Source organism: Anabrus simplex, chromosome 2, assembly GCF_040414725.1.
Source record: "Anabrus simplex isolate iqAnaSimp1 chromosome 2, ASM4041472v1, whole genome shotgun sequence".
Lineage (NCBI taxonomy): Eukaryota > Metazoa > Arthropoda > Insecta > Orthoptera > Tettigoniidae > Anabrus > Anabrus simplex.
The window spans coordinates 143,216,258-143,231,965 of record NC_090266.1 but is presented as its reverse complement, the minus strand read 5'-3'; the positions used below and the strand labels follow the sequence as shown (position 1 = coordinate 143,231,965).

At 39.9% G+C, this 15,708-nt stretch overlaps 1 protein-coding gene across 1 annotated transcript in view; it reads right to left on the bottom strand.

The window, feature by feature from the left end:
• The window catches only part of Sh (Potassium voltage-gated channel protein Shaker), a 719,812-nt gene that overhangs the window by 407,135 nt on the left and 296,969 nt on the right, over positions 1-15,708 (bottom strand). The window contains exon 3 of the mRNA XM_068225948.1: positions 12,332-12,455. Coding sequence (XP_068082049.1) covers positions 12,332-12,455 — 124 coding nt within the window. The remainder of the gene's footprint in view (positions 1-12,331; positions 12,456-15,708) is intronic.

Below are 15,708 nucleotides of genomic sequence, written 5' to 3'. Positions count from 1 at the left end.
TCTAACCTCTTATCTTTAAATCGTTAGAAACCGAGTCTAACCATCGTCGTCTTGGTCTACCTCTACTTCTCTTACCCTCCATAGCAGAGTCCATTATTCTCCTAGGTAACCTATCCTCCTCAATTCGCCTCACATTGCCCCACCACCGAAGCCGGATTATGCGTACAGCTTCATCCATCGAGTTCATAACTAAATTAGCCTTTATGTCCTCATTCCGAGTACCCTGCTGCCATTGTTCCCACCTGTTTGTACCAGCAATCATTCTTGCTACTTTCATGTCTGTTACTTCCAGCTTATGAATAAGATATCCTGAGTCCACCCAGCTTTCACTCCCGTAAAGCAAAGTTGGTCTGAAAACAAACCGATGTAAAGATAATTTTGTCCGAGAGCTGACTTCCTTCTTACAGAATACTGTTGATCGCAACTGCGAGCTCACTGCATTAGCTTTACGACACCTTGATTCAATCTCACTATATTACCGACCTAGGAGAACACACAACCTAAATACTTGAAATTATCGACCTGTTCCAGCTTTGTATCACCAATCTGACATTGAATTCTGTTGAATTTTTTACCTACTGACATCAATTTTGTCTTCGAGAGGCTAATTTTCATACCATAATCATTGCACCTATTTACAAGTTCCAAGATATTAGACTGCAGGCTTTCGGCACAATCTGCCATTAAGACCAAGTCGTCAGCATAGGCCAGACTACTTACTACATTTCCACCTAACTGAATCCCTCCCTGTCATTTTATATCTTTCAGCAGATGATCCATGTAAACTACGAACAGCAAAGGTGAAAGAAAGATTGCAGCCTTGTCTAACCCCTGTACATACCCTGAACAGAGAACTCATTCTACCATCAATTCTCACTGAAGCCCAATTGTCAACATAAATGCCTTTGATTGATTTCAATAATCTACATTTAATTCCATAGTCCCCCAGTATTGTGAACATCTTTTCCCTCGGTACCCTGTCATATGCTTCCTCGATATCTACGAAACATAAACACAACTGCCTATTCCTCTCGTAGCATTTTTCAATTACCTGGCGCATACTGAAAATCTGATCCTAACAGCCTCTCTGTGGTCTGAAACCACACTGGTTTTCATCCAACTTCCTCTCAACGACTGATCGCACCCTCCCTTCCAAGATGCCAGTGAATACTTTGCCTGGTATACTAATCAATGAGATACCTCGATAGTTGTTGCAATCCTTCCTGTTCCCTTGCTTACAGATAGGTGCAATTACTGCTTTTGTCCAATCTGAAGGTACCTTACCAACACACCATGCTAATTTTACTACACTATGAAGCCATTTCATCCCTGCCTTCACAGTATACTTCACAATTTCAGGTCCAGTTTCATCTATTCCTGTTGCCTTATGACAATGGAGTTTATTTACCATCCTTTCCACTTCCTAAAGCGTAATTTCACCAACATCATTTTCCTTCTCCCCATGAGCTTGGCTGTTCGCAACACCACCAGTATGAATTTTTTTACATTGAGAATGTTATTTTGAACATTAATATACAGTAATTCTTTGATGTTCGGTCAAAAGGTCATATCTCCCAATGCTCTTCCTATCCATTATTTTCCTTAAGACTGGTCACGCCTCCCACCCACATATGGAAATTTTTTCCATCGGAGCAATATTCGTTACGTTCACTTTCATATGCTTCGGTGTAGAGGTAAATGAACCTTACCCTACCACACTCTAGGAATGTACGTTTGCATGACTTATTTACGCACACCTGCAGTATATTGTACTTAAGTTCGCTTTCCTCTTTACACGTTAGTTACGAAAATGAACACAACGAAAATTGTTCTGATGGACTGAATATCCGTATGTGGCTGGGAGGCGAGACCAATCTTAAGGAAAATAATGTGTAGGAAGCAGATTGTGAGATATGACCTTTTACCCGAACAGCGAAGAAATTTGTTGAGTGACACAGTTGTCCACATGGATGGCTTACTTCTAAAATCACGTATGTCCCAATGCTCTACCTATCCATTTTATTCCTTAAGACTGGTCACGCCTCTCAGCCACATATTTATATGCTGTCCATCAGAATAGTTTTCGATGTGTTCATTTTCCTGTGCTAATGTGTAAGGAAAATAGGCCTTACCGTATCGTATTGTATTGTAGGGATGTTGTTTGCAAGCGAATTTACGCACTCCTACAGTATAATGTATTTAAGGTTAATTTTCCTTTACATGTAACCATAAGAAAATGAACACAACGAAAACTGTTCTGATGGGATGCATTGAGTCCATAATTCAACCTTGCTGAAATGCCAACTACAAGATTGAGGAAAAAAACGCGCATCCATATTTTTATTGCAAGCTCACCTCGTGTTCCGTGGCGTATCAACTCACAGCGGGATGTGACCTCCAACACATCGAAAGAGGTCGGAACATTTCGGAAGGTCACGGATAATTAATAATGAAATTCCTTTTTAATAACATTCACTGTGAGAGATTTCGTCACAGTCATTAACGAGGAAATACAGTGAAACCTCGGAATGCGAGTAACTTGGTCTACGAGTGTTTTACAAGACGAGCAAACATTTTAAATAAATTGTAACTTGATAAGCGAGTGAAGTTCCGCAATACGAGCATCACGTGTGCCTACGTTTTCCCCTCCCCAGTTATTTTATTGAATGCATGAACGAGGGCTCAAAGTCTTGCTGGTTATGGACAATACTCCTGCTCATACTCCAGGCCTTGAGGACGACTTATTGGAGGAATTCAAGTTCGTTAAGGTGAAGTTCCTTCCTCACAACACTACTCCAGCCTATGGATCAGCAAGTCATTTCGAAATTCAAGAAGCTATACCCCAAAGGACTATTTCAGCGACACTTCGAAGTGACCGAAGGGGCAAACCTTACCTTCCGAAAGTTTGGGAGAAAGCATTTTCCCATCGTGAAATGCCTGAAGATCATCGATAAAGCCTGGGATGGAGTCACCAACAGAACTCTCACTTCCGCTTGGGGAAAGCTGTGGCCTGACTGTGTTCTTGGACTTGACTGAGGAAATTGTTGGTGACAATGAGCCGCCGATTGTCGATGAAATTGTGTCCGTAGGGAAGACTATGGGGCTGGAGGTGAATGACGTGGACATTCAAGAGCTGGTAGAAGAACATAGCAGGAACTGACCACCAACGAACTGACGGACCTGCATCGCGAACAACAGGAGGAGGTTATGGAGGAGATCTCCTCCGGGGAAAAGGTGAAAAAGTCAATGGAATCTCTCACTTCAATTGAGATTCGGGAGAAGTTAAAAATCTGGGAAACGGTGCAAAATTTTGTAGAAAAACACCACCCAAATAAGGCTGTAGCAGTGCGAGCGATGAATCAGTTCAATGACAATGCAATGTCACATTTTCGTGAAATGCTCAAAAAGAGGCAAAAGCAACAGTCATTGGACAGGTTCCTCCTTAAAGTTGCGGGAAAAGAAAACAATATTCCAGTGAGCCAACAGATAGCAGTGATTCTGTTAGTGAAATTCGTGCTACACCGTAACTCTTCTCATGTCATCTCTCGTCTCCCTCACATCAACAATGATTCTATTGTAAGGAAAAGTGCACTTTAATATTTGTTTTACGTTATATTTTGTTTTAGAAATGCTATGCGAATAAATATTTTGTGTTGTGGATGAATCATCCGCGTTTCATTTGTTTCTTATGGAAAAACTTGCTTTGATATACGAGCGTTTTGGATTACAAGCATATTGCCGGAACGAATTATGCTCGCAATCCAAGGTTCCACTGTAATTAATTAATACATTTGGGAAACATTTGATGAAGCTAACTTCACAGGGTGGAAATGTATTTAATTATGCTAGGAGAAAGTTAGCCTCCATCCTGGCAGAGTTGAATACACGTGTCAAGGACATACGGTCCAAATGCGTGCGAAGCATCGCAAAAGAAATTAATTAATTGCACCCGGTAAAGAAGCAGTAAAAATCAGGGAACAACACCATCGTGACTGGAAAGATAGGCGGAGTCTCTGAGGTGAGTCTCAAAGAAATCGGTCCAGCGGATATTAAATGGAATGATTTCACAATAGTAGATAATGCAACGTAGCGCGCCTCTAGAGAATGCATAAATAACCCCTCTACAAGAAAGACAGTCAGTCATCATTCAGTTGTCCGAGAGGGTGAACGTACGTCGAGTGATATCAAGAAGAGGACTTCTAAAATTGAAGTGTGTGAGATAGATTGGGGAATCTCAAAAGCCAGTTGGCTTGAGAGATGGAAATTTTACAAAGTGGTAAAGGGGAGTGAAGGCTACTTAGATACTGGAATACTGTATTTACGAAATCCATCCTGGTAGGTGGGAATATCATAGGAATTATCTGTAGGATTCATGAACTTCTGCGTAGGAAGACAGCAAAGTCACAGATAGCTTATAGGTTATAGGTTATTTTATCTGTAACGGAGGGCTGTTGGAGTCTGGCAGAGATAACATCCTTTGTTTCACGGTCATTTACAGCTGTGGAACACCTGGTGAAGAGGAGGTGGGAATTTTTCACGAACTGCATCAGTTGAATACTCGACACGAGGCTGTGTGGTTTAAAATTTGTGAATATGTATTTAATAAAATTTCTCGTTACTTTAGTTATCTCAAGAAAATTAATGTGTTTTGCTTCAAGACGAGTGCAGAATCAGTGTATTGATAAGGTAGTATTCAAGTGAAGAATGCCTCCTGCCACTATGAGGGGCTAAGTTCAGAGTTTGCTGGCTTGCAAGGTAAAGCCAAGATAACGCTACGTCATGCGGCACAATTACAGGTTTGTCTAATTCAAATATTATGTTTTTGTAGTTAGAGATGTAAATGCTTGTCCCTTTAAATTAATTAATAAATCATACCATCGCGTTGTATATGTGGCGTGTGTAGAATTAAGTATGTTGCGATGACGATGACGTGGCTTGTCGTTATTCCATTGTAGAGGTGAATTGTCTGTTATGTATATCAGCGCGCGAGACGTTAAACTGTGTTTAAATTTCTTAAAAAACAGTGAAGTTAAATATTACAATGAAACTCAATGAAATAATGTTCGGGCCGGTAAAAGTCATAATAATGATAACGATAAAAATAACCATTATAAATGTGATAAAGTAACATAACAACAACAACATAATAATAATATTCACCTCAGGATTAAATTGAGATAATAAGTTAATAAAAATGAGTTCAGAAGTTAGGTGAAAGAGATTGGCAGTTTATATCGAAATCCAGTGAAGTAGCCTATGATAAAGTTTGGCATTTTGGGATTTCAAATTTTATGAAACTGTGTATTTGTGATATAGAAAATTACGGCATGCTATTTAGCTCCTGAGGTCCGGAAAAATTTCAAGAATTTAATTTTGAGATCATTATGAAGTTGTCTGATTATGGGATCGCTTGTATTTAAAAGTTTCAAGCTAGCAGATAATGGATTGTAATGGAAATTAAATATTATGAGAATAATTAGGAAGAAGTAAAAGGCAGAGTAAATCTGAAATGTATGAGTGATGTAGAATAAGCAGGACACGGAGGATAATAGGCCCTGTAGTTCGATGGAGAGGAATTTTTGTGACATGGTGTGTAAGTTGATGTGTAATATTTTTGAGACAGGTTGTATAAGAGGAACGATGATCCAGAACGATTGAAAAATGTAAGGGTTGTCGAATCCAAGTGAGTGCGTTGTAATGCCTATTTTACGTACAAGTTGATGTTCTCCCATTATTATTATTATTATTATTATTATTATTATTATTATTATTATTATTATTATTATTATTATTATTATTATTATTATTTTATGTAAGACCGTAGGTAACGGCATTTATGTCTAGGTGACCATTCTATTTGATACAACATGCTTTCTGACACGGTCAAGATAATACTTGATTATTTTAAATTGAATTTTATTCTGTATCTTTACGAGATGAAAACATCTCGGATTGCAAACATTGTGTGTGAGATAATGAATTTTATTAGATTGAGAGTTTAGCATGCATATGTTGATGAGAAGTTACTTCAATGGACAGTTCACGACGATGCACATTTGGAGTGTTGATATTGCGGGTCAATTGGAGCCTCACACTCGAGATATGCCGTCAATATCGCGATGGTTGTGATTATTGTTTTCAGTGATATTACATAATATCAAACGAGATTTGAGTTTATTTTTATTTAGCTAACTTCACCGCATGTGTTTAAATTGTAATAAGGAGTAGATTAAAATATTCGAACAGTCATTAGTCCAGCCCGGGGGCAACCCACGCGTAGCGACTGTCGTTTGTTTTTCTCGCTCGCGGCCTACTCGGAAAGGATGTTCTCTACCAGTGCTCAGTGCTTTCAACCTCTATACTTAGGAACTATGCTTGCTTCGCTTGCTTCGATAGCTGGTGGTGGTGATTATAAGATTCTTGCCTCTGGACGGAAGACGATTTGTCTGGACGGAAGACGATTGGTCTGGACGGTTAGGATTATTGCCGTGGACAAGACCATTGGTCTGGACGGTTGGAAGCCGCGGAGCGGCGTTAGGCCCCTAGTTTCGTGAGGAAAGACGATTGGTCTGGACGGTTGGGACTCTTGCAGTGGACAAGACCATTGGTCTGGATAGTTAGGATTCTTGTCGTGGACAAGACCATTGGTCTGGACGGTTAGAAGCCGGGAAGCGGCGTTAGGCCCCTAGTTTCGTGAGCGCGGCCACTTGCGCTTTTATTGTGCTGCGGTTGGTAACTCTTTATGATTAAGTTCCTTCACGGGAAAGAGATCACGTGCCACTTTACATTGGGCAATAGAAATACAAGAAGCTACTTGAGAAATGAATATGGCGTGTAATAATCTTAATTAGGTTATAAAATTAAATGTACTTCTTGGGGCGGGATGGTGGGTTCCTGGACATCGCAATGAACACATCTCTCCTCTCAGACGCTCTCCAAGTAAGAGTGCATAATTTCCACTCACTTATAACATTACAAATGTAGTGGCTCCCGGGCTGGATTAATGTTGTTTAGTTTCTATTTCACGCTTTATTGAAGGAAATAGACACAATTAATATTTCCAGATTCGAGTTCATTTCTGTATATAATTTCACTTCATGTATTAGAGTTTCAACGAGGATCAGATTTAAATATCCGGACATTGTGTTAAAATCTCGATTTCACCCGGCAGTATGAGAGATGTGTAGATAACATAACGTTGGCTCAACGATAGATTTTGGATGCCGGTTTTATTACAATTAGCGTTAAGGATGAGTAGACACTGTAACGTTGACTCAACGGCAGGATTAGGACGCCGTCTGTATATAGCCAAGTCATAGGTTAGGCATTTTTGCGAATCGACTTGAATGATGTTATTGTTTGCAGTAGTTGATACGAGTGTGGAAGATGTTAGCGAGTGTTGAAGGTCAGATTTTCCACTGACCGTGTGGGTTAACTCTCAGTTATCGTTTGGATCAATGTTGCCCGATTATCAGATTTTCTATTCTTTTTCTGGTTTTGGCTGTACACGAATCATACATTGCGTTTTCTGCCGTTGGAAGACAATAATCTAAACAATTTCAATATACACCCATGTTCATAAAAAAACAGAACACTTGGAAGACTGGAGATAGGAAGTTCATATTCGCAGGACAAGTTCATTAGTATGTTCTGCAGAAACGATCAGCAGTTAGGTCACCTAGGTTCAGCACGTGTCCTGTTGCCTAGTAGGCACTGGATCCATAATGGGCACTGATAAATTGTTCCATGCGTGATGGCATCGACGCGTATAAGGCTCGAATGGCGTCCTGGGGTGTAGCCATCCATGCTGCATTCACCTGGTTCAACAGTTCGTCTTTGGTGGTTGGCACTGGGACACAGCGCCCCCGTCGTTTCGATTGTCGACAAGTCCGGTGATCGGGTGGGACAGGTCAACAGTCTTACATCCTGTGACTACAAGAAGGCACGTGTTCGTGCAGCAACAAGTGGTCGCGCATTGTCCTGCTGAAATATGGCGTCTGTGGTGTTGTGCAGAAAGGGTATGGCTACGGGTCACATGATGTCAATCACGTAGGTCAAACTTGTCACAGTGCCCTGGCCACGCACCAAATGTGATTTGTGATTGTACCGAATAGCACCCCACACCATAAGGTCTTGATTTGGCGCTGTATGTCTTGTGCGAATGCAGTTAATGTAATGCCTCGCCCCCTGTCTGCGACGAACCAAAATGCGGCCATCATTTTCAAGCAAACTGAACCTGGATTCGTCCGAAAATACTATCTGCTGACATTCCTGTCCTCTGTGACGTCGTTCTATATACCATTGCAGTCTAGCATGTTTATGCACATTAGTCAAAGGTAGGCGGAGAAGTGGACGACGCGCTGGTAACCCAGACCCTAATACATTTTTATGATTATTATTAACAAATACATTGCAAGTGGGAAATATCCCGGTGGAAATGGTCACTTATGAGTAACGTAAAAACAAAGTAAAATTAACATAATTACCCAACAAACAAACAAACAAACAAACAAACAAACAAACAAACAAACAAACAAACAAACAAACAAACAAACAAACAAACAAATAAACAACAAGAGTACAACAAGCAAATCCTTGACGACGGACTGTCACTCTTGATAGTGTATGATGTGTTACACTGTTTTTACTGTTGCGCCAGAGCCGAGGAGGACGCAGATCTCTCCTGCATTACCTTTTGGATGGGTTGTCGATCTTCTCGGGGGTGGTCTTGGTAGAGCGAACAGACCCATCTCGTTGTGTTCTACGGCCTTCTGTGAACCATTCTATTCACTCCCGTTGGACTGCTAACACACTTCGTCATACACGAGCAGCAATTCCCGCATGGATGCATCACGTTCTCTCACGCTAATAATGCGCCCTCTTTCATACTAACTCATTTGACGGTACGGTTCTCGTATACGTCTGCGAGGCATCCTGCACGTCTTCTCAAGCCACACTGACCATTAACTTCGGTTTATAACGACAACTTGAGTCGCAGGCACATTTTACCAGTCGGTGGTGTTGCGCTGAGATATCGATGTCGACCTTGAACCTAATGGCCGACATGGTTCAAATGCTAATCATTTCTTTACAACGTACTAATGCAAGTACCCTGTGAATATGAACTTCCTATCTTTATTATTTCAAGGTGTTGTGGTTTTTTATGAACACGAGTGTATTTTTAACACTCACGTTATGCATTATGACTGCGTTGTAACATGTTGTGACACATTTAGCTGATTTTCCTAGCCTATTTAGTAAAATAGATTATCACGATTACATTGAATAACATTTTACGAAGCACATTTTTGCTTCTCATGAAAAGTACTCGACCGAGCTCGATAGCTGCAGTCGCTTAAGTGCGGCCAGTATCCAGTATTCGGGAGATAGTAGGTTCGAACCCCACTGTCGGCAGCCCTGACAATGGTTTTCCGTGGTTTCCCATTTTCACACCAGGCAAATGCTGGGGCTGTACCTTAATTAAGGCCACGGCTGCTTCCTTCCCACTCCTAGCCTTTTCCTGTCCCATCGTCGCCATAAGACCTATCTGTGTCGGTGCGACGTAAAACAACTAGCAAAAAAAAAAAAATGAAAAGTACTCGTAACGACCCCAAAATCCGAGTCGATATTGCAGTACCGAAGTAGCCGAGGCAAACGACCAACAATGGAACGGTAGGTTCAAGGGTTCAGTAAATCCATATATGGCTGGGAGGCGTGGCCAGTCTTAAGGGATACAATGGATACGAAGAGCATTGGGACATATGAGGTTTCAGATGTAAGCCATCGATATATTGTATTCCTTATATAAGCGCTGGTGAATATACAATCGTGCATCGAGTCACTCCGCACCTAGGTATGCAATTTTCACAGCACCTTTCTAGAAGGGGAAGATGGAGGAATCTCGAAGGGGAAGTAAAGCAATTGTCTAACCACCAGCAGTGCGTAAAACAAAAATGGAAACGAGATCGACTACCAGCCAGAGAAGAGGTGGGGATTAGAGAGTAATCACTGCTCACATTTTCGCTACGCATGCTTTTTTAGATAATCAGAATCATAATAATAAATAGATTGCTTGATGGGCAAACAAGCAATTTAGGTGGAAGCTGATCTAGTCAATATGATTATTATGCCCTACCATTTACTCTCCGTTAAGATAATTATATTGAAATATATCACACACACACACACACACACACACACACACACACACACACACAGACTGATAGAGCGAGAGAGGTCCGATACTGGTTTGCACTTCTATCATTCTGCTCATTTATAGAATATTCGCTGATGGTGTGCTGTCTAGCGATCGAGTATACCGTACAAGAAGATCCTAATTTGACAGATAGATGTTCTATTTAGTGACAACAAACAAATGAAAGAGTATATAATATCATCTATTGCCCTGAAGTGTAACATCTATTCAAAAATTACGATTAGAAAGTGGAATTATTTCTACTTACCTGAGGCAAGCATACCTCTCATCTTGCCTGTCCTACCTCCGGTAAGATTGCCTTTCACATTTCCGTGTTCCATGACCCTGCCTTTCTCAACCCGACTATCTCATTCTTCGAGGAGTCTGGAATTATGTTTCTAATCTCAGGGAGCTAATGACCTGACTGGGATAATAATAATAATAATAATAATAATAATAATAATAATAATATTAATAATAATAATACGTGTTGTATCGATGGCTTACATCTAAAACCTCGTATCTCCCACTTCACTTCCTATCCATTTTCTTCCTTAAGACTGGTCACGCCTCCCAGCCACATTTGGATGTACAGTCCATCAGAACAGCTTTCGTTGTGTTCATTTTCCTATGGTTCTTTGTAAAGTAAAATGAACCTTACATACGTTAAACTGTAGGAGTGCTTAAATTCGCAATGAAAACAACATCCCTACAATACTGTATTGTAAGGTCCATTTTCCTTTATACGCTCGCACAGGAAAATAAACACTACGAAAAAGTATCTGATGGATTGCATATAAATATGTGGCTGGGAGGCGTGACCAGTGTTATGGCATATAATGGGTAGGAAGAACATCGTAACATACGAGGTTTTAGAAGTAAGCCGACGATATGCTATTTACAGGTATGTTAAGCTATTCAATTAACTTATTTTAAACATACTTTTATACCCTGTTATGAAGTCATATTTCACTCAGTTCTTTGCATCTTCCTTGAGTTATATTTCAATTTTTAATTCTTGATATGCCCTTAAAATTAAAAACATTATGTTTTTGCTGTTAGAGCCAAGTGTACAACTGCAGTGGATTTTATTAAAATGAAAAATAAAATCACTTCGCGGTGTAAAAGAAAAGGATGCCAAATATGTGCAACTGTTGTCGAAGGATGGATTGAGACTGTCATCTTTAATTGGTTTAGTTTACATGTCCGATGCTGCTCATTACTAAACATAAAACAATAATAATTTACATTATTAAACTTTGCATTTAATGTGAATAGGAAATGATGTACGATTAAACTCAATAATACTACATATCAGTGACACGATGGCATACCAAGGAAATATTTATGCCAAAGTGTGTGAACTACTTTCAAACATACTGAATAAAATTGAGACTGGAAATGTACATTTCCTTTAGTCATTCTAAACGTTAAAATACTCATCTTATTAGAACTCATACTTAGGAAATGTTATGCGTTAGGGTGAAGAGAACCTCTGAAGAAGAGCCAGAAACGTCTTCTCTGTGTAACGATTATAGTTAGTATGGATAAAATGAAGGACGTAGAAACATTTATAAAATCTAAAACAAGACAACTCTTCCAAAAAGTTCTAGAATTTTTTTCAAGATTTTGGATCTTTTTATTTAAAAGTATATCCAAACAGTATTGGGAAAATAAAACCAGCTCCAAAATTCATTTTAAATACAATATCATTGATGACAGCCTCATTTTCTGGATTTTGTTTTCAGAACTTGCCACTAGTGAATGAATACGTTTGAATACTTTCCTCCCTTAATAGCGAAGGACTGGATACTTACGAGAGAGTATTTATTATATTTAATTGATCTTTACTGAAATATTTGTAATTAGCATAGAAAATATACAGATATTCGAAATAAGAGTGTTGTATAAATACATATAATTTAACCTATTATCTCTTGCTCGTCAGCGTTGAATAAATTTATGAAGTAAGTCCCAAGATTTCTAGGTTCTCTATTTAATGCATGATATTGAAGTTCACTTCAAATCCCAGTAATAATTATCCACAACGGAAAGTATTTCTGCGTATTTCTTCCCAGTGTCACCAGTCCACTTCTCTTCTACACCACTAGTGAAAGTATGAGGTGAGCCACTTACGTTGATGACGACCCTCTCACAGAAGTCGTGGTCGTGCGGGATTGGCTCGAAGTGCGCCACGCCAGTGAACTGGGTGTGAGGAGTCGGCCCATCCTCGTCCTGGCTGCTGAGTTTGGGCAGCGACCTGCAACAAATAAAATCAATTAGAATGGAATTAACCACACAGTGCCTTTGTAGCACTAGAAGACCCTTTTGAGCTCCAGTACAATATGACAGGTTGAGTTTTAAATTACCAGCTCTGAAAATAACAAAATTCAAGGTTCCAGTGAAAGTACTATACTACCTATAATTTAAATGCTAATCACTCGTACCTTTCATCAACGCGGTACCGAGGATTTTTTCTTGGAATAGGTTAGGATTTGTGGGTAGGGGGGGGGGGGCGAAAGCAAAAAACTGTTGTGCAGGTAACGAATATATTGTACTTTCAAATAGACTTTAAAGAGAATTTTGAAATTGTTTTAGAGCTGTATACCTTTTACAACTCAAAGGGTGAAGTAGAAAGGAAAGTTCTGAAACGAGTGTGAAAAACCGGGCAACTGACAATGCACTTCATAACCATTATTTTCCTTAAGACTAGTCACGATTGTCAGCCTCGTACGGATATGCAGTCCATCAGAACAATTGTCGGTGTGTTCATTTTCATATGCTTGTGTGTACAGGAAAATGAACCTGACATACCTTGTAGCATAGGCCTGCTGCAGAAATGTATGCATAATTCCCTCCTACAGTATAATGCATATAAGGTTAATTTTCCTGTTCACATTGGCATAGGAATATGAACACAAAAACAATTGTTCTGATGGACTGCATATCCGTACGTGGATGAGAGGCGTGACCAGTCTTAAGGAAAATAGTGGTTACGAGGTACATTGACAGTTACCCGGTTTTTCACAATCGTTACAGAATTCACAGCGGTCTAGTCGTCTGAACATGCTTTAACACGCGCGTTCTGTGCGACACAAGGATTTCTGTCATTTGTTTAAAAATGGAGGTAACGCTATGTTTCACTGTAAGTAGTAAGAATATTTTGAGGTTTTACTCATAAAAAAATTAGTGGCTCGATAACATGAAAATATTTCTACATGTTGACTCAAATTGATTTTTATGGTGCCAAATGTATTAAGAACATAAAAAACAAACAAAATTAACAGCTCACTTTATGTTTTCAGTAAAATTGTTGACTACATTCATACCGAAATATTTTAAAATGGCACAAATTTTATAGGTTGAATTAATTTGTTTATTTAGCAAATGCGTGTTTTTATAATATTTCTAATTTATTGTTGGCTGATTCAAAACCAGTATATTCTGTTTAAATTTGTCAAGTTCTCATTTATTTCGGAGGGGGTTTGAAACCACCTAACCCCCACCCTATGGGTATGGCCTTGCCTTTCATTATGTACATCAGGGCCTCTTAAACGCCCAAAATCTCACGCATGCAAACAGCGGCGCAGAGTTCCTGTGCACAGTGCATCGGTCCCGCTTGGCACGGCTCGGACCAACGCTCCGTCTCTGGGCTACTCGGCTCAACTCAGCTTGGATTTGGAGCGCTACGGAGCAAGTGAGGAAGAGGGAGACAGGCGGAGCGAGCGAGACAGGCGTGGGGAAAGAGAGAGACAGCGCGATTGCTCCAAATCGAGGAGTGGGGGTCTGCACTCTGGTCAACCAAGCGAAGTCGTCTTTTGCACCATGCACGGTGCATGCACCAGGCGCATGCACCCTGAGAGGCCCTGATCTACATGCTTCGGTTACTGAAAGGTGTAAATGTGTGGAATTTCTTGCGAAACAAGTTACAGAAATAATCAGTTTCGATGATGCCGATGACTTACTCTAACCCTATTAAATCGTCGCTGTTCGGGCAAAAGGTCGTATCTCACAATGCTCCTCCTATCCGTTATTTTCCTTAAGAATGATCACGCCTCCTAGCCACATATTGATACGCAGTCCATCAGTACAATTTTCGTTATGTTCATTTTCGTATGCTAGCGTGTAAACGAAAATGAACCTTAAGTACATTATACTGTAGGAATGCGTAAATAAGTGGTGCAAACATACATTCCTAGAGTGCGGTGTTGAAAGGTTCATTTTACTTTACACGTAAGCATATGAAAATGAACACAACGAATATTGTTCCGATGGACTAAATGTGTGGCTGGGAGGCGTGACAAGTCTTAAGGAAAATAATGGATGCGAAGAGCATTGGGAGATATGACCTTTTTCCCGAACAGCGACGATATACATTCCTGCAGTACGGTAAAATAAGGTTAATTTTCCTTTACAAACTAGCACAGGTAAATGAACAGAACGAACATTGTTCTGAGAGATTGCATATCCATGTGTGGCTGGGAGGCGTGGCCAGCCGTAGGGAGTATAATGAATAAAAGGAGATTTGTGGGATACGAGGAATTGCTTGCGCACTGTTGATATACAAATTGTACATATCTTGTTCAAGCCTGTGCATGATGTGATAGTTAATTTTTTTTGGCCTTTTTAGTAATCATTCCTAAATTTTTAGTTGTTGCGTGTATATTCGTTAATGGTTTCATTAGGGTTGAAGTATAATTACATTTGGGTTGCAATGAGTTTAGTTGGGGGAGTGTTGGTTCGTTTCGTATGACCGGGCGAGTTGGCCGTGCGCGTAAAGGCGCGCGGCTGTGAGCTTGCATCCGGGAGATAGTAGGTTCGAATCCCACTATCGGCAGCCCTGAAGATGGTTTTCCGTGGTTTCCCATTTTCACACCAGGCAAATGCTGGGGCTGTACCTTAATTAAGGCCACGGCCGCTTCCTTCCAACTCCTAGGCCTTTCCTATCCCATCGTCGCCATAAGACCTATCTGTGTCGGTGCGACGTAAAGCCCCTAGCAACAAGAAAAATACGTTTCGTATGTTTATATCAAACGGATTTGAAGGCTTTATTTGCTTATTCTTCTGTTTCTCATATAGGAATTTTTTTTTTTGCTATTGGCTTTACGTCGCACTGACACAGATAGGTCTTATGGCGACGATGGAATTGTATTAGTGGGATTGGTAACATTAACTGTTTGAGGTTTTAGTAGAAGTTATACCTTTATAATTGATAACGGGTGTTAGTTGTTAGAAAAACATACTTAGTCCTTTTTTGAAAGAAGCTTTAAGTCATGTAATTATTATAGACTATCTGCAATTCAAGGATATTATTCGTATTGAAAATGTGCCTTTGGTATTATTTTTCTGTCACTGTATGCATTAAGAAATCTAGAAGTGCCTTGAATTACAAGAAATAACTGGCATTTAATGGATTAGTGACAGACTAGATTGAAAAGTTACAATGATCTTGGAATCTGAAAAGGAATGCATTAAGTGTGACAATAATATTAGCGTTTCCTAGTCTAAAGTTA